A 23711-nucleotide genomic window follows, 5' to 3' on the forward strand; every position below is an offset into this window, starting at 1 on the left:
TACCCAAACAGCCCAGTATATGCTATCAGGTAACCCAAACAGCCCAGTATATATTTTCAGATAACCCAAACAGCCTAGTATATGTTACAGTGGCCGATCTAGGATTTAGAAAAGGGGGGGGGTGACCTTTTTGGCACTTTGTCGCGATTTTTTTTCAGATTTTAAGTAACCAATGTTACCAATTCTTCTACAAAATCTCGAGAATACTTTTATTTCCCCTGCTTTTGAATTACAGAGAACCATAAGCATAACAGCTCCTCCTCCTATTTTCGGGTGCAAAAGCATCAATCACAACACGATTTTGAAGGAATCCTGCCGGTGAGTTGTCAAAAAATCCCTGAAAAGCCCTTGGCAAGAATCCAGCATATTGCGTACTATATTGCAGGCGTGGCAAATGACTAGATTGAGTGAATGAAGGCAGCATCCTTAATATTCGACATCCGGTGCTGACATAATTTAAAGCTATTCCCACTTAACCTCCTTCCTCCTCCGAGCTCATTGGTGAGCTCATATGCCAATGCCCGCGGCAGTTGGTCAAGTCAATCTCATTTTTAGCCAGGGATTCTTGTATTGATGCTGCTAAAGCTTTGCCAGATGGACATGTTGATACGTTTCTCGCAGTTTCACTTTTCCTGTCCACTCTACTTACTATGTGAGAGCATAAACTTGCCGGTTGCGCTCCGTCTGTGTGGTAATATATACGAGTGCATATGTTTTTAGAGGAAGTTGGTAAAGTCTGACACTCGCAGAATACATTTTAAAGAATGCTAGATACATATTTAAATCGATGTGTAGCGATGTCCGTCCCCTTCAACTGTTATAAAATTCTTACGCTTTTGCTATCCCTAGTGGGGTCCCACGGGTATCACAGGGATTTTAGAGCTTAGGGTTAGAAATTGCTTCGACTACTCCCAATGTGCTATCTATAAGGGTAAAAAAATGTTTTTGAAAAATGCTATCATCCCTTAGGGGGTTTAGGGCTTTTCTGTTCCGCCGGTCAGAACATTCTGAATCATAATTTATGCCATGTTTTGCCTAGTGCAGTGGCCTGGCTTTCTGTAGCGACCATTGTCTGGTTTTCGCCCAGTGAATAGCGTCGCGATAACATCGAATTCGGCTGTAACAATTAGAGACGATTTATGTTTATTTTCCAAAATGCTTTTTCTTTTCGTCCAACAAGGGGGGGGGGGGGGGGGGGGGGGGGGTGGGGTCACCACCCCTGGATCCGCCACTGTGTTATCAGGTAACCCAAACAGGTATATGTGGGGGCTCTTTACACATCAGCCGTACATTCTCTACCAGCAATGGGCATAACCTTTCTACCAGACGGCACATGACTTCAAGATAAATCTCGCGTTTTATTTTTACTGTTAACACAAATACAGTCTCCTGGACAGAGTCTAATCAATAACTTAAAAAACTATACAACGTTATCAGGACTACAAGGGTTAATATAATCGGTTTAAAAAATTCCAAGTTATAGCTAAACCCAGACATAGATTATTATTAGGCAGAATTATTTTACATTGAATTATATCCAATACGACTAGTATTAAAACAACTAGAATTATCACCAATCTCATTTAAGGGCACATTATCCATCAAGGTTTAAAATTTCTAGGCAATTTTATACTTTAACTATTCAAGATTCTGTTTCATATCCGATAACCACAATTACTATAAAACGCTGTGCGTTGTTAATGCCTGTAAGTCCGTGATGACCTTTGTCCTTCACCAGAATTATGCATTTTAAGGTGACCTCAAACAATTTTCGAGTAGCAAGCGAGAAAATATGATAAATATGTATAGTATTGAAATCTGTATTATAGCATTAAAACAATCTGGTCTCTCGATTTTTCTTGCTTCCAATCGATTAATGGATTGTAGGTAATATTAACCCTAGAAGATCCTAACCATATGATGGTAACACACAACTCAAAACAACACTCAACACAACTCAAATAAATTCACCAAACAAAGTATTATGATTAAATAGTAAAAAGGCCCAATGAAATCCACATAAATCGCAGTAAAACAGGGAATCAAATATTCAAAAATATATAATTAACACAAAACACCTTTTGGTAGAAACAGTGTTAAACTAAAAAGAACACTGATTGAATTTACATTTCTATCTATTTCTATTTCTAAGTGGTAGCTAAACGGCATCTCTATTTTAGCAGATTCTACAAAAAATTCATTAATCGAGCTAGACTGTAAGAAGAATTCTGGTTAAAAACTATATACATGCGTACACAAGTATCCTAGAATTATCTAGATGCATCGCCTAAATATGGTCGCTATCGCAAAAATGGAGCAAAAAACACTTTGGTCCATCTTTGATACTGTAAACGTGGACAGTTGCATTGTAAAACATAAAAACACGCGTATATAATAAACTGCTCAGGAATAATACAAAGCGCGCCAGAAGGCAAGAAACTGCGCGAAGACGAGAGAGATAATATCCACATTAACAGTACAAGCAGTGTGTAACTACTAAATATTCTATATTTGAATTACTGTATTTCATATATTGTAAGGAATCGACCATTCAAGTTATTCAAATATTTTAGGGAGGGGTGAGTTCATTTGAGCTGTCATGTAATAGGGCTTTTCTCTTTGGATCCAACAATGCAAGAATTCATTTTACCCGAAGGGCATGCATGTTTCTTTATTTTTACTCCAAAAAGCGAACTCCCCCCCCTCCCCATTTCAAAAAATACTGATCGGTCTATAGGTAGGACTTCACGAGGAGGCATCGATTATTTTTCGCTGCAGTGACGCATAAGCCCGCTCCAACTTCATGTTTTCCTGGAAAAAAAAAAACATGAATTATCATAGTTTTTACATTTCCAATGAGTATGTGATGTCTATGATGTGATAGTCCATGGAAATAATGGCGCGATCGATAAAGCAATCCCAATATCATATTCGCTGCCAATGACACGATATGATAGTCGTTACCAATAATGGCGACGACTGTTTTTGTATAAATCGAGTGTTGAGGACATCGTGTACCACTAGCATATCGCGGGCTCAAATCCTCTTCGTTTCCACCATTTTGCTGATTTCCTTGGCTTCATTAAAACACGTTTACTGGCACACTAAGGTTGTTTGCAAATCATTGTCGCATAACAATCACTGAATGAAGTCCTTACCTTTGTGGCATGAGTCAGCATCTTTTGTAGCTTCGTCATCTCCATCATCTTTTGGCTCAACATGGCGGAGTTTTGCTGCGCTCTTTGCTCTGAAACCTAAAGAACAGTAATCTTAATCAGCCCCGGGACATTTTTACAAGTACATGAGTTTTGTTGAAGGATAGAGACAGCACTAGTAGCCCATACCTGTAGAGCTTCTTGCAGCTTCTTTGTTTTTGCTGTCTCATCGAGATTATCAACCTGACAATAAAAAGCAGTTTGTACACGTTATTCAACCAGATATCGCTCGCTCACTGATCAGCGGAGATCACTGGGAATCACTTGGTCAGCGATCACTGGAGATCATAGAGATCTCTTGACCACCGATTACAAGACATCAATTTTTCACAGATAATTTGAGATGAAACCAGTCATCGATAACCGGGCACTCATATTTATGACGCTTGGTGACCGATCATCGGAGATTACTTGGTCACCGATAACAAGAGATCAATTGGCCATCGTTAATTGGATACCGCATGGTTCAGGTTACAGGATACAGGCTTTCCCCTGCACTTGCAACAGGCTGTGCCCTATTTACCGAGTTGCTGTAGATACCGGTCTGACTGTTCTCTCTTTACCAAGTTGCTGTAGATGCCAGTCTGACTGTTCTCTCTTTACCGAGTTGCTGTAGATGCTGGTCTGACTGTTCTCTCTTTACCGAGTTGCTCTAGATGACGGTCTGACTGTTCTCTCTTTACCGAGTTGCTGTAGATGCTGGTCTGACTGTTCTCTAATTACTGAGTCGATGTAGATGCCGGTCTGACTGTCTCTCTTTACCGAGTCGCTATAGATGCTGGTCTGACTGTTCTCTCTTTACCGAGTCGCTATAGATGACGGTCTGACTGTTCTCTCTTTACCGAGTCGCTATAGATGCCAGTCTGACTGTTCTCTCTTTACCGAGTCGCTATAGATGCCAGTCTGACTGTTCTCTCTTTACCGAGTCGCTATAGATGCTGGTCTGACTGTTCTCTCTTTACCGAGTTGCTGTAGATGCTGGTCTGACTGTTCTCTAATTACTGAGTCGATGTAGATGCCGGTCTGACTGTTCTCTCTTTACCGAGTCGCTATAGATGACGGTCTGACTGTTCTCTCTTTACCGAGTTGCTGTAGATGCTGGTCTGACTGTTCTCTAATTACTGAGTCGATGTAGATGCCGGTCTGACTGTTCTCTCTTTACCGAGTTGCTGTAGATGCTGGTCTGACTGTTCTCTCTTTACCGAGTCGCTATAGATGACGGTCTGACTGTTCTCTCTTTACCGAGTCGCTATAGATGCCAGTCTGACTGTTCTCTCTTTACCGAGTCGCTATAGATGCCAGTCTGACTGTTCTCTCTTTACCGAGTCGCTATAGATGACGGTCTGACTGTTCTCTTTTTTTTTACCGAGTCGCTATAGATGACGGTCTGACTGTTCTCTTTTTTTTACCGAGTCGCTATAGATGACGGTCTGACTGTTCTCTTTTTTTTTTACCGAGTCGCTATAGATGCTGGTCTGACTGTTCTCTCTTTACCGAGTCGCTATAGATGCCAGTCTGACTGTTCTCTCTTTACCGAGTCGCTATAGATGACGGTCTGACTGTTCTCTCTTTACCGAGTCGCTATAGATGACGGTCTGACTGTTCTCTCTTTACCGAGTCGCTATAGATGCCAGTCTGACTGTTCTCTCTTTACCGAGTCGCTATAGATGACGGTCTGACTGTTCTCTTTTTTTTTACCGAGTCGCTATAAATGACGGTCTGACTGTTCTCTTTTTTTTACCGAGTCGCTATAGATGACGGTCTGACTGTTCTCTTTTTTTTACCGAGTCGCTATAGATGCTGGTCTGACTGTTCTCTCTTTACCGAGTTGCTGTAGATGCTGGTCTGACTGTTCTCTAATTACTGAGTCGATGTAGATGCCAGTCTGACTGTTCTCTCTTTACCGAGTCGCTATAGATGACGGTCTGACTGTTCTCTCTTTACCGAGTCGCTATAGATGACGGTCTGACTGTTCTCTCTTTACCGAGTCGCTATAGATGCTGGTCTGACTGTTCTCTCTTTACCGAGTCGCTATAGATGACGGTCTGACTGTTCTCTCTTTACCGAGTCGCTATAGATGCCGGTCTGACTGTTCTCTCTTTACCGAGTCGCTATAGATGCCGGTCTGACTGTTCTCTCTTTACCGAGTCGCTATAGATGTCGGTCTGACTGTTCTCTCTTTACCGAGTCGCTATAGATGACGGTCTGACTGTTCTCTCTTTACCGAGTCGCTATAGATGCCGGTCTGACTGTTCTCTCTTTACCGAGTCGCTATAGATGACGGTCTGACTGTTCTCTCTTTACCGAGCTGCTGGAAATGCTGGTCTGACTATTCTCTCCTTATCGAGTCGCTATAGATGCCGGTATGACTGTTCTCTCTTTACCGAGTCGCTATAGATGCTGGTCTGACTGTTCTCTCCTTACCGAGCTGCTGGAAATGCTGATCTGACTATTCTCTCCTTACCGAGTCGCTATAGATGCTGGTCTGACTATTCTCTAATGTACTGAGTTGCTGTAGATGACGGTCTGACTGTTCTCTAATTACCGAGTTGCTGTAGATGCTGGTCTCACTGTTCTCTCCTTACCGAGCTGCTGGAAATGCTGGTCTGACTATTCTCTCCTTATCGAGTCGCTATAGATGCCGGTCTGACTGTTCTCTCCTTACCGAGCTGCTGGAAATGCTTATCTGACTATTCTCTCCTTATCGAGTCGCTATAGATGCTGGTCTGACTGTTCTCTAATGTACTGAGTTGCTGTAGATGACGGTCTGACTGTTCTCTCCTTACGGACCGAGTCGCTATAGATGCTGGTCAGACTGTTCTCTAATTACTGAGTTGCTGTAGATGCTGGTCTGACTGTTCTCTAATTACCGAGTTGCTGTAGATGCTGGTCTGACTGTTCTCTCCTTACCGAGCTGCTGGAAATGCTGGTCGTACTATTCTCTTCTTTTCGAGTCGCTATAGATGCTGGTCTGACTGTTCTCTCTTTACCGAGTTGCTGCAGATGGTGGTCTGATTGTTTTCTACTTACCGGTTCGCTGTAGATGCTGGTCTGACTGTTCTTCAATTATCAAGTCGCTATAGATGCTAGTCTGATTGTCCTCTCTTTACAAAGCCGCTATAGATGCTAATCTGACTGTTCTCTCTTTACCGAGTTGCTGCAGATGCTGGTCTGATTGTTCTCTACTTACCGAGTCGCTGTAGATGCTGGTCTGACTGTCGTTGAGTGAGTCACTGCGCATGCTCTCGTTCTGCGCGCGCAGCTGTTTAACACGGCCTTGCAGATGACGTAAGAGTTTTGTTGTACTATTGTCGTCCCCAGTCCTTGGGCTGGCGTTGTTCGAGCTCAAGCTAGTGCCTAGTCCACTAGTGTTTTCTTGAGGGGAGGAAATACCATTGAGACGGGGACTGTATGTAATCGAATTCTATAGCAGAATACAAAGGCTGTTTAGTATTTGGAAAGCTCTTTAGACGGATGGTTATATGAAGCCAGGGGGAACAAGTGAATGTGTAATGGGATTGGCGGGTGGTTGACTTACAACTCGTTTTGTGTCCCTCAATTCTCTCTCAAGTCGGTCAATCGTCTTTTGAAGCGACTAGGATTTAAACAAAAATTAATGGAACAAGTTCTTTCTTCACCGATCATTATTCTGAGCTATAACAGAAATGTGCTAGATCCTCTGTGTATAATGTATGGCTTACCATTTTCTTTGTTTTACTATGTATACTCGCTTTGTATGCTGGATCCTCTGTGTATAATGTATGGCTTACCATTTTCTCTGTTCTGCTCTGTATACTCGCTTTGTTGACTTCTTCCTGTAGTTGTCTCCTGAGTCGCGCAATCTCATCATCCTAGCGATTAAAATCAATACATGTTTGCATGTGACCAGTCACGTGCTCATTTGCACGTGTTCAGTGACGTGTCCATCAAAACTAGTTTGCACGTGTCCAGTCACGCGTTCAGTCACATGTCTATTAACACTAGTTTGCACGTGTCCGTTACCAGAAGTCTACACACATCCAAAAAACTCGTCATTTCAAAACTACGAAACATGTATAGGATAGGATTTACATTGCGTTACCTTGTTTTTTATAGTTTTCTTGAAGAATGCCATTTGTTGTTGAGTTAGCTCTGAGCTTGGCTGTAGTTCAGAAACAACAATAAAAGGTATTCAAATTCCAGACTATATACGCGAGTAATCGAGAAAATACAAGCCTCGTACCTCTGTTTTCACGGGCGTGTTCCGGTGGATCTCGAGATCTTTCCTTGCTTCAAGTAAGCTCTGTCTAAGCTCCGCATTACAGGAACGAAGATTTGCCTTAAGAGAAAAAAGGTCTTCAAGCACAGTATAAACGGAATGTATATGCTGTTTTAAACCTCAGACTTAATTAGTAAGGGATTTAACACTTGCATAACTCTAGATTCTATAGTTACCAAGTTAGAAATCTAAGCTTATTTTGCATCAGTCTCATATCAAACAATTATATCCTTTGGATAAGCATAGCCGTAGTACGGCATAGCATGGAGAATGTTGCAATGCACAGTACAGTATTATATGGGAAAACAATATGAAGGCACAACAAAACATGGCATAGTACAGCATACAGTAACATGGCATAGTACAGCAAAACATGGCATAGTACAGCAAAACACGGCATAGTACAGCATTACATGGCATAGTAATGCAAAACATGGCATAGTACAGCAAAACATGGCATAGTACAGCAAAACATGGCATAGTACAGCAAAACATGGCATAGTACAGCAAAACATGGCATAGTACAGCATTACATGGCATAGTACAGCATAACATGGCATAGTACAGCATAACATGGCATAGTACAGCAAAACATGGCATAGTACAGCAAAACATGGCATAATACAGCATAACATGGCATAGTACAGCATTACATGGCATAGTACAGCAAAACATGGCATAGTACAGCAAAACATGGCATAATACAGCATAACATGGCATAGTACAGCAAAACATGGCATAGTACAGCATTACATGGCATAGTACAGCATAACATGGCATAGTACAGCAAAACATGGCATAGTACAGCAAAACATGGCATAATACAGCATAACATGGCATAGTACAGCAAAACATGGCATAGTACAGCATAACATGGCATAGTACAGCAAAACATGGCATAGTACAGCAAAACATGGCATAGTACAGCAAAACATGGCATAGTACAGCAAAACATGGCATTACACAGCATAACATGGCATAGTACAGCAAAACATGGCATAGTACAGCATAACATGGCATAGTACAGCAAAACATGGCATTACACAGCATAACATGGCATAGTACAGTAAAACATGGCATAGTACAGCAAAACATGGCATTACACAGCATAACATGGCATAGTACAGCAAAACATGGCATAGTACAGCAAAACATGACATAGTACAGCAAAACATGGCATAGTACAGCAAAACATGGCATAATACAGCATAACATGGCATAGTACAGCATAACATGGCATAGTACAGCAAAACATGGCATAGTACAGCAAAACATGGCATAATACAGCATAACATGGCATAGTACAGCAAAACATGGCATAATACAGCAAAACATGGCATAGTACAGCATTACATGGCATAGTACAGCATAACATGGCATAGTACAGCATAACATGGCATAGTACAGCATAACATGGCATAGTACAGCATAACATGGCATTACACAGCATAACATGGCATTACACAGCATAACATGACATAGTACAGCAAAACATGGCATAATACAGCAAAACATGGCATAGTACAGCAAAACATGGCATTACACAGTATAGTATACTTACAAGGGCATCTCTGGTTGGGCTGCCTATTTTCGATCCGGGACTTTCACCATTAAAACTACTATTGGGTCTAATATTCATAAAAGAGAACAATTCAACAATGCGAAAATAACGGGTGCTTGGGGGTATCCTCATGGGCGTGGTGCTTGGGGATATTAACACATACCTGATGGGCGTGGTGTTAGGGGGTATTAACACATATCTGATGGGCGTCATGTTGGGGGATATAAACATATACCTGATGGGCGTGGTGCATGGGGGATATTAACACATACCTGATGGGTGCGTGTTGGAGGGTATAAACATATACCTGATAGGCGTGGTGCTTGGGGATATTAACAATACCTGATGGGCGTGGTGTTAGGGGATATTAACACATACCTGATGGGCGTCGTGTTGGGGGATATTAACATATATCTGATGGGCGTGGTGTTGGGGGTATTAACACATACCTGATGGGCGTGGTATTAGGGGATTTTCCTATTAGATTGGCCACACGTCGACACTCCTCGTTGATCTCCAAGACAGTGTCTCTCTCGACCTTGTCGGTGACGACAGTGAGCTAAAGTAAAGGAACAAGTTTTAGAGGTGTTTTTGTGTGATTTCATTGTGTTCATTGGTGCAGCGATAGTTCTCACCTCCTCGATTTTGTCTTTAAGCCGGTTAATTTGTTCCTTGGATTCGGATCTCAGTTGTGCTACAGCGTTCACTTTCTCCTCTTGAGTTTGCAAGTGAAGCTGGCGGAATTTCTCCATTTCCTAAAATAAATAAAACAACATGTAAATACCTACTTCCTTTCAAGAGTTGATTTTACCGGTTCTAGTTTACCGACGTATCCTTCCATCGATCACACATTCACAATCGGCTTGGAAAAGACTGTTTAAAATGTGGGATCGGCTCTTAATAGCTTTAGGGGTGGAAACCTGGCTCTCTGATGCATCCGTTGTGGCTTGGATCCAGTCTCGCAACCCTAGCTAGTGTCTATTTTTATTCATACTTTTCTAATAATCTCGCTAATGTTAACTGCGCGACAATATCGCAGCGCACCTTAAATAGCATTCCAGATTATACTAATATTAAAGACGGACTAATTTTTAAAAAAAAATCATTCATTACTATGCCACAGGAAGCCCATAAAATATAGCCCCAATTCCAATACGTCAGAAATGCACATCACCAGACCCGGAGACGTTCAAGCATTCGGCAACTGGCTGTCACAGCGTCGTCGATCAGCGTCGTCGATCAGCGTCGTCGATTGACTTCAGAGACACTGCAGTACATTGTTAGAAACTTACCGTCTTGGGTCAACGGTAGCTAAACTTGACTGGGTAGTGGGGACTTGAAATAGGTTTTTTTCTCTCACAATTTTGCGCAAAAGTACTCAAAGTGAATGGGTTAAGGTTGCCTGTACTTACCATTTTCATCTTGTGAAGTGCATTCTGTAGATGCCGATGTCCTTGTCTCTCCTCCTCCAAGTCGTCGCGAAGTTGCCGTAACACGTCCTCGTAGTGTTGCCGCGTCTCGTCGAGTTTCTGGTTGAACCTCTCGCGCTCCTTGTCCATCGAATCGCGCTCCTTAGTCAACGCACTACGAATCTGAAAAAAAAAATTATTATCAATACCAACCGATGGGTCAGTACGCAGCTCTTACAAGCTGCAATTTGGTTGGGCAAATGAACAATATCCACACAAAGAACGAGAAGAATAGACACAAAAGAACTCCTTTGTAGAACAAAGATAATAGGAGACAAAACAGCTGCGTACTTACTCCAACCGATTCCCTTTTTTTTATTTAGAGAACTCGACCTTTGCACGTTCAACCTAAAGATGTTAAATGTAATTTGGTAAATTTGAATAAAATTCTTAAAACTTACATGCTCTTGTGCCTCGTTTCTGAGTTTTTCCCCAAGAAGTCGAGTCGCGTCTTCCTGCTGGCGGACCAATGATCGAAGCATCTGGATTTCATCTTCTTTGTTCTGCAGTAAAGCAACAAACTAAATGCAACCAGACTTACAGTATAATGGCAGTCAGCTTGGGATAAATAAGAGTAGAATGAAAGAAGAGGCCAAACGCGGCTTACACTGAGAACTTATGTGACTTTTTGGGATGCAAAATCGCGCGAACTCCAGCTCTTTGCTCCAGCCTTGTCTTATTCAGAGCGCACAAATCAGCCAGAACGTTTCTATATCAGAAAGGACTTGTTTTGGTTGACGCCCTCTGGCGTCACGGCCTCATCCCATCGAGGTTGCCACACAAGCGGTCACGTGATCTCTTAGTGCAAGTCGACTGTCACCTTTTATTATTAGTGTTGTTTTGATGTCGTTGGTCACTTTTATTTTTTAAATGTTCCACGTTGAATGCAGAAACCTAACTAGTGACTTAAAACCAGAGTCGAAACTTGAAGCTTTGAGACATATATTCAAAACACATTTGGTATATATATAAGCATTAATCAGGATTCTTTACCTCGGGTTTAAACGCTTGCTTGGTGGGGCATACCTCTAGTATTTTACTTGATTCTTCAGCTTGACTAAAGCTCTTCTCGTCCAGCCGTCTTAACTCCTCGGTTTTGTCATCAAGATTCTAGGTACAACAAAAGAGTTTGATAAACAATCAATAAACACAGATAAAACAAGCATGTCCCCAAACTGTCCAATTTTAGGCGCGTCTGATTGGCTAATTTTGCTACAAAAAAGGGTATAAAAAGGGGTATAATAGAGATATAACATCATCACTGACAACAAAACAATGTTTGCTGTCATCACTGACAACAAAAAGTTCGCCAGAAGTATCTTTTTCCCGTCATAGCGTAAAATTACAAGCTTGCATAACTTTTCCCCAAGGTGGTGTTCTAGGGTGTGGATTAAAAATTGGTGGTTCGATGGGAATATTCAAATATATCTCCACTGACTGTTACTATGTTATAAAAACATAAAATAATTCTCATACCTCTTCTAAATGTCTTTGTTTCTCGAGGATTTCAATCTCTCTAGTTTTGAGATTATCAACCTGTGAGAAACCAAGATAAAAGCGCGTACGTAAGACATGGCCTTTCTGTCCTCATGTAGCAGAATATTGGCTCTATAGCAGCAAGAAGCAATAACTGCAAATACCATTAACTATCCTAGAATCGATTTGTTGTTCCGGATTTTTGTTTGCTTGAAGCTTAAAAAGCCCTTGGCTCTGTTGGAGGTGTTGCAAACAGTTAACCAGCATTTCTTTTGTCTTGATAGGTCAACCGTGTAATGCAACGCTGACCGATGTTGGCGCCCTTTTCACGGGGCCTTACGGTAAGGGTCGCAGACAGTGATTTCTTAACTAAGACCGTAGAGAGAGAGTAGGAAAATACGGCAAGAAAAGAGAGTAGAGGGAAAGAGGCAGAAGAGGAGAGAAGAGGAGAAGAGCAAGAATTTGAAGTGAAACAAGACACTAGGCATTATATTTGTCCTAACGTTCCTACCTCGGCTTTGAGTGCCCGAGAATAGGCCTCCTGTTTCTCTAACGCTTCTTTCCATCCAAGCTCGCTCTCGTACACGTTCTGTTTCTCCCCCACGATTTTCTCCCTCAATTGTTCAATCTCGGACTCGCGTTCGCGTAAGGCTTTTTCCAGCTGATCCGAGCGGTAGTCTGCATCCTAAGGAATAATACACAGTAAGTGGAAGTGAACTTAGAAGCGACCGCAGCACATCTTTTAATTGAGGGAGGGGAGGGGCGACTTTGGAAATAATACACTTTTAGGAAGTTATAAGACGCCGCCCCCTCCTCTGCCGCTGAAAAGGGAACTCCGGTAGCCCTTTTTACCGCATAACTATGTATTACCAAAATTCAAGTGACTTCTTAGAAAAAGGAAAAACAAAAAATATATCAACAAACTATCATTATTAAAAATTAAAATATTAAAATTTATTTGCGCACATACCTGAACTTTTCTTTCCAAGTTATCGGCTTCACGTCTTGCTTTTTCCTGAACTTTCTCTATCTCGAGCTCCCTCTCTCTGAGCATGCGCACTCGTACCGCCTCGATCTCTTTCTGCTGCATCTCCTTCGCCTCGTCCTGGAGTTTGTGCATCGAGTGGATTCGCTCGTAGTGCGAGTCACGTGCGTTTTGGCGCTCGGTCTCGAGTTGCTGTGGTATCGAAAAGGGGATTTTTTACGAGAAGCAAGACTTTTTTTCTGCTTTACAACAACCATGTTACAGGGAAACTCGCATGCTTGTAATAAAGAAATGATCACTCTTCCACCACAGTGTTTAAACGTGTTTTCTATTGTTTCCCAAACAACCATTATATCCATTAAATATTTCATCAAGTCAAACGTGTTTTCCATACCTGTCTTATCAATTCAAACGTGTTTCCCATCAAGAAAAACGTGATTCCAATACCTGTCTTACCACGTCAAACGTGTTTCCCATACCTGTCTGACCAAGTCAAACGTGTTTCCCATACCTGTTTAAGCCTGTCTACGTTCTCCTTGGCAGATCTCTGCTCCTCGATCAGCTGATCCTGTAGGTGGTTAATCTTGTCGCAGTAGGTGTCCTTCTCGCTTTTCAGCCTCACCTCGAGCTGTTCCAGGCGCGTCTTAGAGCTCTCCATTTCCCTAAGTAGCTTATCCCGCTCTAGCGTTAGCTCCATCACTTTACGTTCGTTTTTGCGTTCAACTTGAACCGCCTTTAAAACAGGATGGAGGAAATAAGGAAGGGGGTGATCGAAAGTGGCCTGGAACACTGAGCTATGGCAGGGCCGTAGCAGGGGTGAGTCACTGCAAGTGAGTCACGTGACCCCCCCCCCCCCCGCCACCAATTATTTTATAAAATTACAAGGAAATGGTCAGTAGGGGCGTGGCTGTGCTCCCCGATATTTTTTATGTTTCTGTATCGTGCCCCTCCCCAAATATTTTGGGGCTGTTACAGCTTTGTTTGGCTTAATAGGCCCCCTAAAGTGTAGGTGAAGTAATGGTTTTCAAATATTTTTAAATTCCCTTAACTATGCCATATGGACAGAACGACGGACAGGTGGGCAGACGGACGGAGGCTAAGAATCACGAAGAGCGAGTTAGGATACCTCGGCAGTGTCCTGCTTCTGTCTCTGTAGCATGGTGCTAAGGTCCTTAATCTCTTGTTGGACTGCATCTCGCTCCACTTCCAACTCCATCAACTCGGACCTGAAATGACGTACAATGTCAGTTTGCATCGCACCTCGATAAACCACTGCGCCCTGAACTCAATACAGAACGCACAACATAAAGGTTAATGAGACAATCAAGATAACAGAGAGATCTCGAGATAAAAACATGCGACAGACAGACTAAGGAGAAAAGCAAGATTACAGAGAGATCTCGGGATAAAAACACGCGACAGACAAGCTAATGAGAAGCGCAAGATAACAGAGATCTCGAGATAAAAACATGCAAAAGACAGGCTAAGGAGACAAGCAAGATCACAAAGACATCTCTAGATAAAAACACGCGACAGACAAGCTAATAAGAAGCAATAAGAGAGATCTCGATATAAGCTAGCACACCTAGTTTTTGTTGCTCTCTGCCGGTACTCTTCCGCGAGGTTCTCGGAAGACTTGATGTCAGCTTTAGCGTGCTTTAATTGTTCTGTAAGTAAATCAGCCTCTTGGATCGCCAACTACAACCAAAAAGCACAAAGAGATTCAGATAAGTGCAATTGTCAACGGCAAGTATATATCGCAGCATGGGGACCCGGATAATTTGAACATCTGTGTATTTCCCATGGCTTGAAAAACAGTGGCTGGCCCTTGCAGAAGCGCGTGTGCAAGATCAGGTCGCATACAAGGGGCTAGTGGTGAAAGCAAAGTGTAGACACAAGAAAAGCAACTCAGCTCTATGGCGCTTACGTCCTAGAGAGAACCAGCCTTGACAAGGTCGTGCTATCTTTCACACCCAGCTACTTTTGGGAGTTTTCATATGGGAGGGGAGGGGGGTCTGGGGGCTCCAGTAAAGGAATAAGCAGCCCAGGTTCGATATACGCGCCAACGCCCACAACACAAACGCATTAATACAAGGCTCTCTTCTAATTCTAACATCTTTACTCGACTTGATGTTATTGTTTGTAGACATAGGAGCATATGTCCAGCCTGGGCTATTAGAATATCACGTTTTCGCTTTTTATTTGATTTCATAGTTTTCTTATCATTATTTTCGCCAGCTCTTTTCGGTGCGATCCTTGGTAAGCTGTGAGTATCCACAAGGCGGCTGTTCTTAGCGATAATCAGGAAACGCTAACCTTTCTCCTAGAAGTAGCCTCTTCGATATCAAACTCTATGTCCCGAAGGTCTTGAATGCTTTGCCCTAGCTTGCCTTCAGTTTCCTGTAACTGCAACACGCAAAACATTATTTTTCACGAATGAAGGACACGCGAGTGATTTCTTTGTTTGTCAGAACTTTATCCACGGAAGTTTAAGTATTTTCAAAGTAACTTATTGATAATATAAGATGATAAGATAAGAGATTCGTGCTGCAGGGATACCTTAAAACGAGACAAAAATTAAATAAAAAAAATATTATCTTACCTTTTTCTCAAACAGCGCTTTACGTTCAAGATCTTCTTTTGCAATCTTTGGAAAGAAAAAAACTTAGTCTAGCAGTTAAAGAAAGAAATGCCAGGGCTTCCGTGTTCTAGCTTGTCGTCAGCTATCGATGTGTTTCTTTGTGAATCGCTTATGGACAAAGCACGCGTTGTAGGATAGACAGAACTGGTTAGTACAATGGTCCTTACCATTGTACTAAAAAGCGCTTTACGTTCAAGATCTTCTTTTGCAATCTTTGGAAAGAAAAAAACTTAGTCTAGCAGTTAAAGAAAGAAATGCCAGGGCTGTCGTGTTCTAGCTTGTCGTCAGCTATCGATGTGTTTCTTTGTGAATCGCTTATGGACAAAGCACGCGTTGTAGGATAGACAGAACTGGTTAGTACAATGGTCCTTACCATTGTACTAAACAGTTCTGTTAATTATATATTATTATATATTCTGTTAGAAAAGACAGACCTATAGATCGCGAAAGTACAACGCACGAGCTTAAAGGGGGATTTTTGTCACCTGGTAAGGTCTGGTTGGGGAGTTCGTCTGCTGCCGATTCCTTTGTGGTGTCGATGTCGCAAATTCATGTCGAGATCGGTTGTTATTGGGTGATATCGCTGGAATCTCGATATGTGGAGCACTGCTTTTTGAGTATCTCTCCACCCTAAATCTACCGAGACGCAAATATTGCAAATCATTACAAACGGTTAATGGTATAACTAGAAGGACTACAGACAAGCTGTAGAAAAACTAGATGGTCTGCGGACAAGCTATGAATCAACACAAGGCTGAAAAAGTATGCTGTACGCCTCTGTAAAAAACAGTAGTTGTGTTAGTAGTTTGAGCGTTACAACATACTTTTTCAACCTTGTGTTGTTTCATTACATTGACTTGCTTCAACTTGCAATAGAAATCACGAGACTTTTTAGGCAGAATAGCAACAACAACTTATTCAGCGCTTACGAACCAACTCAAAATGTCACGTGATATCTTAGTGCAACTCGCCTATTGACTTTTTTCGCTTGTAATAAATACAAGAATCTGGTTCGATAAAAACGCCATAATTCAAAAGATTTTTAATATGGAGCAATAAATATATTAATTTTTAGAAAAAATAATATCAAGCATACCTTGGATCCAGAGCGTAACCTTCATCTATTGGGAAGGAAAATACCGAGAATTATCACACAGCCAAGATAATATGCGCGCTCTTATTGGTTTATCAACGGAATATACATAAATACACATATATACGATAAAAGGCGACCTCGAAGTTTTGCTGTGTGGCCAAAAAACAACCTGGAAAAAATATCGGGAGCAGAAGTCCCCGTAAGGCCCAAGCAAACAAGGTCAATATAATTGTAATTACTGTTTACACATAGCTTTTTTTTTTATAAGAAATCAACATAAATATATGATTATGAAAATGTCGCGCGACAAGATGTTTAAGCAAGAATTCGTCGTAACGTTTTTGTTTTACCTTTATGTATCACTTCTTTCTCAGTGCCTTGCTTGTATTTGGGGCTTGTACTGGGGTAACTGACCCTCTGTGAATCCAGGCTTGTCGAAGGTGAACTCTCCTGCCCGAATGACCCACTCTGTTGTTCGGATTCATTGCTATAATCCATGGCAGCGCGCAGAGCGCTGGTCTCTCGCACAAATTCGCTGTGATTTGCAGAATGGTATCTGTTTTCTTCCCTCTGGGCTCTACCATAGTCCTGGGTCGTTGAAAGCCGTTGGCTTTTAGTGGCGGCGTGAACAGATGAATCGAAAGAGCTACTTTCATCAGTGGCGAAAGAGACTTTTCCTTTCTTTTTGCTCGTCTCAATGAATGGTTGTTGAGCTGTGCTTATGGTATTGGTCGTAGTGTAGCTGCCCATTTTGCTGCTTGTGTTACTGATATTTATTCTCTCTTCGCCTTTTGAAGCTAGAAAACAAGAAAAATGTTTTACAAAAAATCTCGAGAAACAGGTTTTTAAGACAATTGTTGTTTTTTTTTAGCATAAAGAAATCAGTATGGTTAAGAATTATATTGCAAATACAAAATATTAAAGAGTTGATGAAAAACTTAAAATGGATGGATGACAAAACTGAATTACTATGACATGGCCAAAAAAAAAAATTTCAATTATTCATCACTATCGAAAACACCTATAAGCAGTTGTATCTGGCAATCACAAAAATATGAAACATCTAGATGCACTTGATACCTCAGGAACCTGATGATATTTAGTTCATTGCCTCATACACCCCTCAACCGGCCTATACCGGCCGTGAAAAATACCCACTAGCCAAAAAAAAAAAATCATAAATAAAAAATAAACATAACTAGATAAAGATACTCAGGCATTATAACTTCGGTATTTTGCCAAATCGCGTCAAGAATTTCCAATAGCTCAACCACTCTCTGGCTCCGTCGCACAATTTAACTAGCTTTTTGATTGGTCAGCCTCTGGAGGATTGGTGGCGAGATTTGAAACCAATTCAGTGCTAGCCAATAAATCTGCTTCAAGGATTTTGAATAACACGGGTTTCAAGAATATCTTTGATGTCACAAAAGATAATTTAAAAAGTAAATAATTTATAGTGGAAAGTCGAAATCTGAAAAAACTAAAACATCTTACCACTGTTAGATCTTGGTGAAGAAGAGTTCTTAGAATTCCCACTGTTGCTAAAAAAAGGTCAGTAGACAGTAACTAATAATTTCATGGAAACATCCAAATACAAAGTATATGTCAAATAAACAAAAAAGCATACAGAACACCTAAAGATATACACCCTTATATTGAGAAGTATACAATTTTAAATCAATAGGTATATTGAGATAGGTATTTACATGGCAGAGTTACTCGATTTTGATTGGCTGAGAGCAGTGCAGTTTTCGGGTAATTCAGTGCAGGAAAAAAGTAATTCAGTACAGTAATACTGGACGCCGATTGGCTTAAAAATAATAGAAGAATAGAAAATTAAAAGAAATGGACAGCTCTTGCAATTTGAGCTTTTGGAAAAATCACTCAATCACACAAATTGAACTCAAAATGGTATGACTTGAACTTTAAGATTAAGCATACAGGTTCTAGTGCTTAGTGCAGTGGTTTATGTTATATAGTAACAAATAAGGTGAGAATTAGAAGGTTAGTTAGCTCACCTTGAAACAACAGCCCAAAGGGACTTCATAACAATTTTCTTCCTTTTTTTGACATTAGCAAGCATTATATGATTAGCATGCACATTACTATTAGCATTATTCATTACTTGCAACACGCAAAATTGGAATATTACTCACACTGCACTGTATTATATGAACAAGTATTGATATTGTAAACCATGCAAGTGCTAGGTGAGCTTAAACAAACAATGATTAGCATCCAGTATCATTAGCTACTGCTTTCAACGGATCTAACCTTTTTGTAAACTCAAGCAATTCTAGCCAATAGAAATACATGTATCATTTAACCTTTTGAGTAATTTTGATTCTACAATGAGGAGTTACAATTCCCAAACCTTTATAAAACAAAACAAAAAAAACAGTAGATTGTATGCCCTGCTAGTCGGCTTTCCAGTGGGTTTATTCAGTAATTACTGTTTTTAGAGTTTTGGGAATCCCTGAATTCCAAAAATAGTGATTTCCGAACAAACCCATTGGAATGCTGGCTAGAAGGCTATATAATGTATAAATAATACTGATAACTTAGAATAGACACAGTGACAGCCCTCAGAGAACTGTGTGATGTGTAATGCACTGTAATACTGAAAATTATTCCATGTTTCTTTAAAAATTTCTGTGACCCTTGGGTTGTGAATCTTTTGGAAAGCACCTACTAGTACAGTCAACTCAATTTACCAGGGCATCCAGGTTTACATGATTAGACTGTATGCAGGCTGTGTAGTTATTAAATACCTCAAACTTGGTGAACTGTAATAGTTGTCAACAGCTCCACCAAAAAGCTTGGACAATAATTCCGCTCCCTCCTTGACTTTATCATCGAAAAATTCTGTAAGAAGGGAAAAAAATTAATAGAACACCGGGCACAATCTTAGCCAACCCAATACTAAGCGCAGTTTCTTTATCAGACCTTTAAATTTCCCAGAAAATATTCACATGCTTAAAAGCCTATTGCAAAATTCTGAGTTGGCTAAATAATAAAAAACAGGTTCAAATTAAAAGCTGATTTTCAGTTGGTAGCGTTCTACTGTTGTGCTTTATCACTTTTTATATACAGAAAATACAATTCTGTATTGATGTAATGCAGTGGGCTTACATATAGAAGTATAGAAAATGCAATGAAAATATATTTTTACCATTTGATTGCTCATCATAATTAACAGCGAGGTTCAACTCTTTGAGCTTTTCCATGACAGATCCATCCAGGTCGTCCTTGCCTTGCAGTAAATCTTCAGTTGCCTCTGAGGCAATGCTACCAACATCTGCCGGCTCTGGAGTATGCATGTCTACATCGCCCTCGTAACCATGATCACTATAGTGATTGGTTGGTCCATGTGGACTCCAGTTGGAATGAAAATTTGGTTTATTGCCTTGTGAACCATCCATAGGCAGCTTTTTAATCATTCGCCCACGTTGCACCATCTCTGCTTGTTGTTCTGACGGTATTATTCTTGCACCACTGCAGTTTCCTGGGCTCGGTTGCCTTTTGTGTTGATGGTGAGTTGGCTTTGAGAGCTCTTTTTGTTTATTCAGCAAAGTTCTACTCTTGTGCCTTTTCTTTTCAACATCTTCAATAAATTCCAAGTTAGCCACAATAGGAGATAAAGGTCTTACTATGTTAGAACTTACAAAGTCCTCATTGTATTTAAAATCTCCATGTTGTTTCTCGCTAACTCTGTAATTCTTCTCTTTTTTACTTGATGCTTGTCTTACTGTTGTTCTAATTTCTCTTTGTTTTCCTACTGATAAACCCTGTGTGTGACGAGTGTACTTCAGTGAGGCTTTGTTTATGGAGACCTCTTGAATTGGCACTTCAACGTCTTCAATCTCTCTAATCGAGACATTTTGCCCTAAGAGGTATTCAGTGTCATCACTACACACAGATTCTGAATGATAACTGTTATCATCCATTGTAGATTGTTTATTCCATCAGCAATGATTTCTGGAAGAAAAAAGAAGCTATTAGCATAAAGTACTAATTTCACAGCACACTCCACATGACATTTACCTCATTACATAAGATTACCAAGCATAGACAATTTAATATTTATGGCAGTTGAACATAAAACAAAAGTTTATGATTGAACAAAATTGAGCTCATCAAAAATTCATGCTCATTAAACATGATATCTGTAGTAACCCAATGCAATGCAAACTACAGGTCTCACAGGTGGTTCTTGCGCCTATCTTGTTGTGTCATTTACCATAGATCCTGATTTATAGTCAGGAAAGCTGTTATGTAAGCATTTCAAATAGAATACTTAGATAAACAAAGTCATAGACTTAAATAAGTCACATTCATTACAAATCATATAATGAGTAAGAATTTCGCCCCGTTAAAATTCGCTTAGACAGGATTTCAGTTTCGAATTGCTTGATGGACTGGATACACTTGCATTCTGCCTAGCGGCCAGTGTGCATGTATACATAAATAAGACATGTCCGTAAAAAAAACGTCCTAGTTTTTTTTAAAGGGCTTGTCAAGCCTTGATCTTTTCATTATGGCACTGGTGGGTGAGCATCGACATCCCAACTTGGACAGAAATCTGAAATACAGTAAATATGTGAAAAACAAACAAGAGAGAAAATATGCGGGTGAATACAGAGAATGTACAAACATTCTCACAAATGTTCGGCTTGTGATGAGGTCCAAAATCTTGTGACACCTGCCTAATGAGGGTGAGTTGGCAGCTAAGCTTGATGACTGCTTTGGCATTGAAGTTAACTTTCTTGTCCACCAAACATTGTTATTCGACTGTCATTTTTGTAAGGACAATTATACTTTAGGTGATCCCCCTACCCTTGATATTCATTAATAGTCCATTCTCTTACTGTAAACTTTTTAGTTCACATTTTTATGTGGGTAAACATTTGGAGCGGCTACCCAGTCTCCCGAGCGAGGAGCTTTAAAAACACTTTACATACATGTTACAGTAAGAACAGTATTTTGATCAAGTGACCTGTCAGAAATAACATGCAGGTGCATTGACAGCCACAAAAAAAATGAGATGTTGATTATTTGTATAACACATTTTTACATAAGAAGACATGATTATGCACTTCACATGTAACTGACTTTATGTGTCAGTATGTAGATACAGACTGTTTGAGGAGTTTGTAAGCATTTTCACTGAAGATGGTAATACAGGCCAGCACCCCCACGGCTCTTTTTTGCTGTGTGATACAAACCTCATCCGAGGAGATGTCCCCAATTTATGTAGAGCGCCAGGTTTTAACAGGTGATATTAGACATATACAATGGATTACAAGATGGCTAGGCAAGATTATGAAAAGGGGAATGCAAATTAAATGAGTAAACCGGGCTGCATCATGTATAATTTTACAAATAATAAAATAGCCTGTATCTGTCATCTGTGCTCCAGTTGGCTTATGTTATTTTTGTAGTCAATAGTCCAGGAGGTTATTGAAATTACACTATAAAGATAATAATCTAATATTTTGCAGTATAAACCCGCAAAGACGTCCACAAGGCGGCCTTATACAAATGTCAACCAAAATTCAGAATATTTTGAACTTCTGTGGTTTCTCATTTGAACATCACTTCACGGGATACCGGATTGAGAAGAGCACAACATGAATTATAAATATCTAGCCAAAAGGCATTGTTGAGCGCATAGAACAGCTCAATAAACAATGTCAAATAGCTAGAACAGATCTCGCTATTATCCGTCATGTTTGGTTTACGCTTGAATACTATTTCGCATGTACACTGACACCAAAGAGATGTTAGGAAATGTTTCTGCCATCTTTAAATCAAATTAATTTTATTAGATGCAAGTCTGTGATTAAAAGTATGCAAAATTACTTTTATTTTATTGATACAATAAGCGATTTAAGCGATAAAGGTTGAGCTAATTATCAACTGTAAATTGATACGCGGCCGTAGTCAAAACTTCCTGACACTAGGAAATGGAAGCTTTGCGTAGCAACAAGTAAAAGACAAGGATTTATCTATAAAAACAAAACCAATCTGATTGTATTTTCCTAATGACTGAATACCATAGAATGTCCAAATTCTCGATGGTCAGAATTAATTGATGTTGGCGTTCTTTGTTGAGTATCTAAAGAATTAGCAAGCGTTCGCGAACAAAACACCGCTTGGGCTTGGGCAAAGATCGAACGTTGCTTGGCTGTCATAGCTTCCAAGAACACTTGATCTGTGATAGAATCAAGTATCTATTCATTCCTACTACTCACCTCAAAGTTGAATTTCTAGAGTTCGTAGATCAAGATATCTCGAAGGAGTTCTTTGCGTTGGCAAACGCACTTCGTCCAAATTCAGGACACACGAGTAGACGCGCGAACACTGACAAGTCCCCTATACTTTTATCCCCTTCCTACAAGTCTTGCCGTCGCAATATATGATTTAAGTCCTTTTTCTAAATAAAACAGCATGAGCTCTGACTTTTTGAGGCCCTTGATATCCCTGTTTTTCAGAGGAATATTCAAATTCTTCTGCTGCCCGCCAAATATCAGGTCGATCGTTACTACTTGTCACGAACAATTACTACTGTGATAACAGGCGAGCAAGAGAGAGGACTGGGCAACAGTCTATTTTTAGACTTTCGATATCAGTATTTTTTTGCATCCTTTTTCGAGCGACATCATGAAATCTTTTCGGTTACAAGGAATTGATAACGGCATTTATTTAGTCATTTCTACATAAAATCGAGATCTATAGCCGCTTATTTTTTGCAAACTTCATGAAAATAGAATTAGATGTTTAAGAAATAAATCAATTCAAGAGGTCTTCGAGAGGTTATTTCCTTATAAAAAAAATAACTTATTCTGCTTAAAAATGTAACTGGATTAATACATATTGATACTCAATTGCCCTGAAGAACTAAGTCTTATTAAAGACGAAAATTTGGCAGAGTCGATTTCCAGTTTTTGGTGTATTGTATTCAATTAAATATTACATATCTTGATGATGACATGGGTTGCCTGTGTTTT

The 23711-nt window shown here is 40.2% G+C and overlaps 1 protein-coding gene across 2 annotated transcripts; it reads right to left on the minus strand.

Annotated features, from left to right (window-relative positions):
* Positions 1–1338: 1338 nt before the first annotated feature.
* LOC5511074 (trichohyalin) lies at positions 1339–23275 on the minus strand. Of its 2 annotated transcripts, none has more exons than XM_048726535.1 (29): positions 22956–23275; positions 19874–20679; positions 19473–19566; positions 18196–18242; positions 17052–17498; positions 16702–16726; positions 16091–16241; positions 15567–15611; positions 15281–15370; positions 14550–14662; positions 14091–14190; positions 13476–13697; positions 12950–13156; positions 12491–12664; positions 11980–12039; positions 11530–11613; positions 10905–11006; positions 10447–10626; positions 9670–9789; positions 9484–9593; positions 9035–9101; positions 7438–7533; positions 7297–7356; positions 6986–7066; positions 6754–6810; positions 6406–6639; positions 3345–3398; positions 3159–3254; positions 1339–2811 (listed from the first exon to the last, which is right to left on the minus strand). In XM_048726535.1, the coding sequence occupies exons 2-29, from the start codon at positions 20646–20648 to the stop codon at positions 2746–2748; spliced, it is 3957 nt and encodes a 1318-aa protein (XP_048582492.1). In that variant the 5' UTR covers positions 20649–20679; positions 22956–23275; the 3' UTR covers positions 1339–2745. The 2 variants fall into 2 exon arrangements, with proteins under 2 accessions (XP_048582492.1, XP_048582491.1); XM_048726534.1 differs by having other exon boundaries at positions 11497–11613.
* Between the last annotated feature and the right edge of the window lie 436 nt (positions 23276–23711).

This window comes from Nematostella vectensis, chromosome 4 (assembly GCF_932526225.1).
Source record: "Nematostella vectensis chromosome 4, jaNemVect1.1, whole genome shotgun sequence".
NCBI lineage: Eukaryota > Metazoa > Cnidaria > Anthozoa > Actiniaria > Edwardsiidae > Nematostella > Nematostella vectensis.

Excerpts from the sequence above, each read along its gene's own strand:
- LOC5511074 (XM_048726534.1), bottom strand. The coding sequence starts at position 20,648 with ATGGATGATAACAGTTATCATTCAGAATCTGTGTGTAGTGATGACACT. Across the intron at positions 18,243-19,472 it reads TACAGTTCACCAAGTTTGAG|CAACAGTGGGAATTCTAAGA; the intron begins GTATTTAATAAC and ends ACCTTTTTTTAG. Across the intron at positions 13,157-13,475 it reads ACGTAGACAGGCTTAAACAG|CAACTCGAGACCGAGCGCCA; the intron begins GTATGGGAAACA and ends TCGATACCACAG.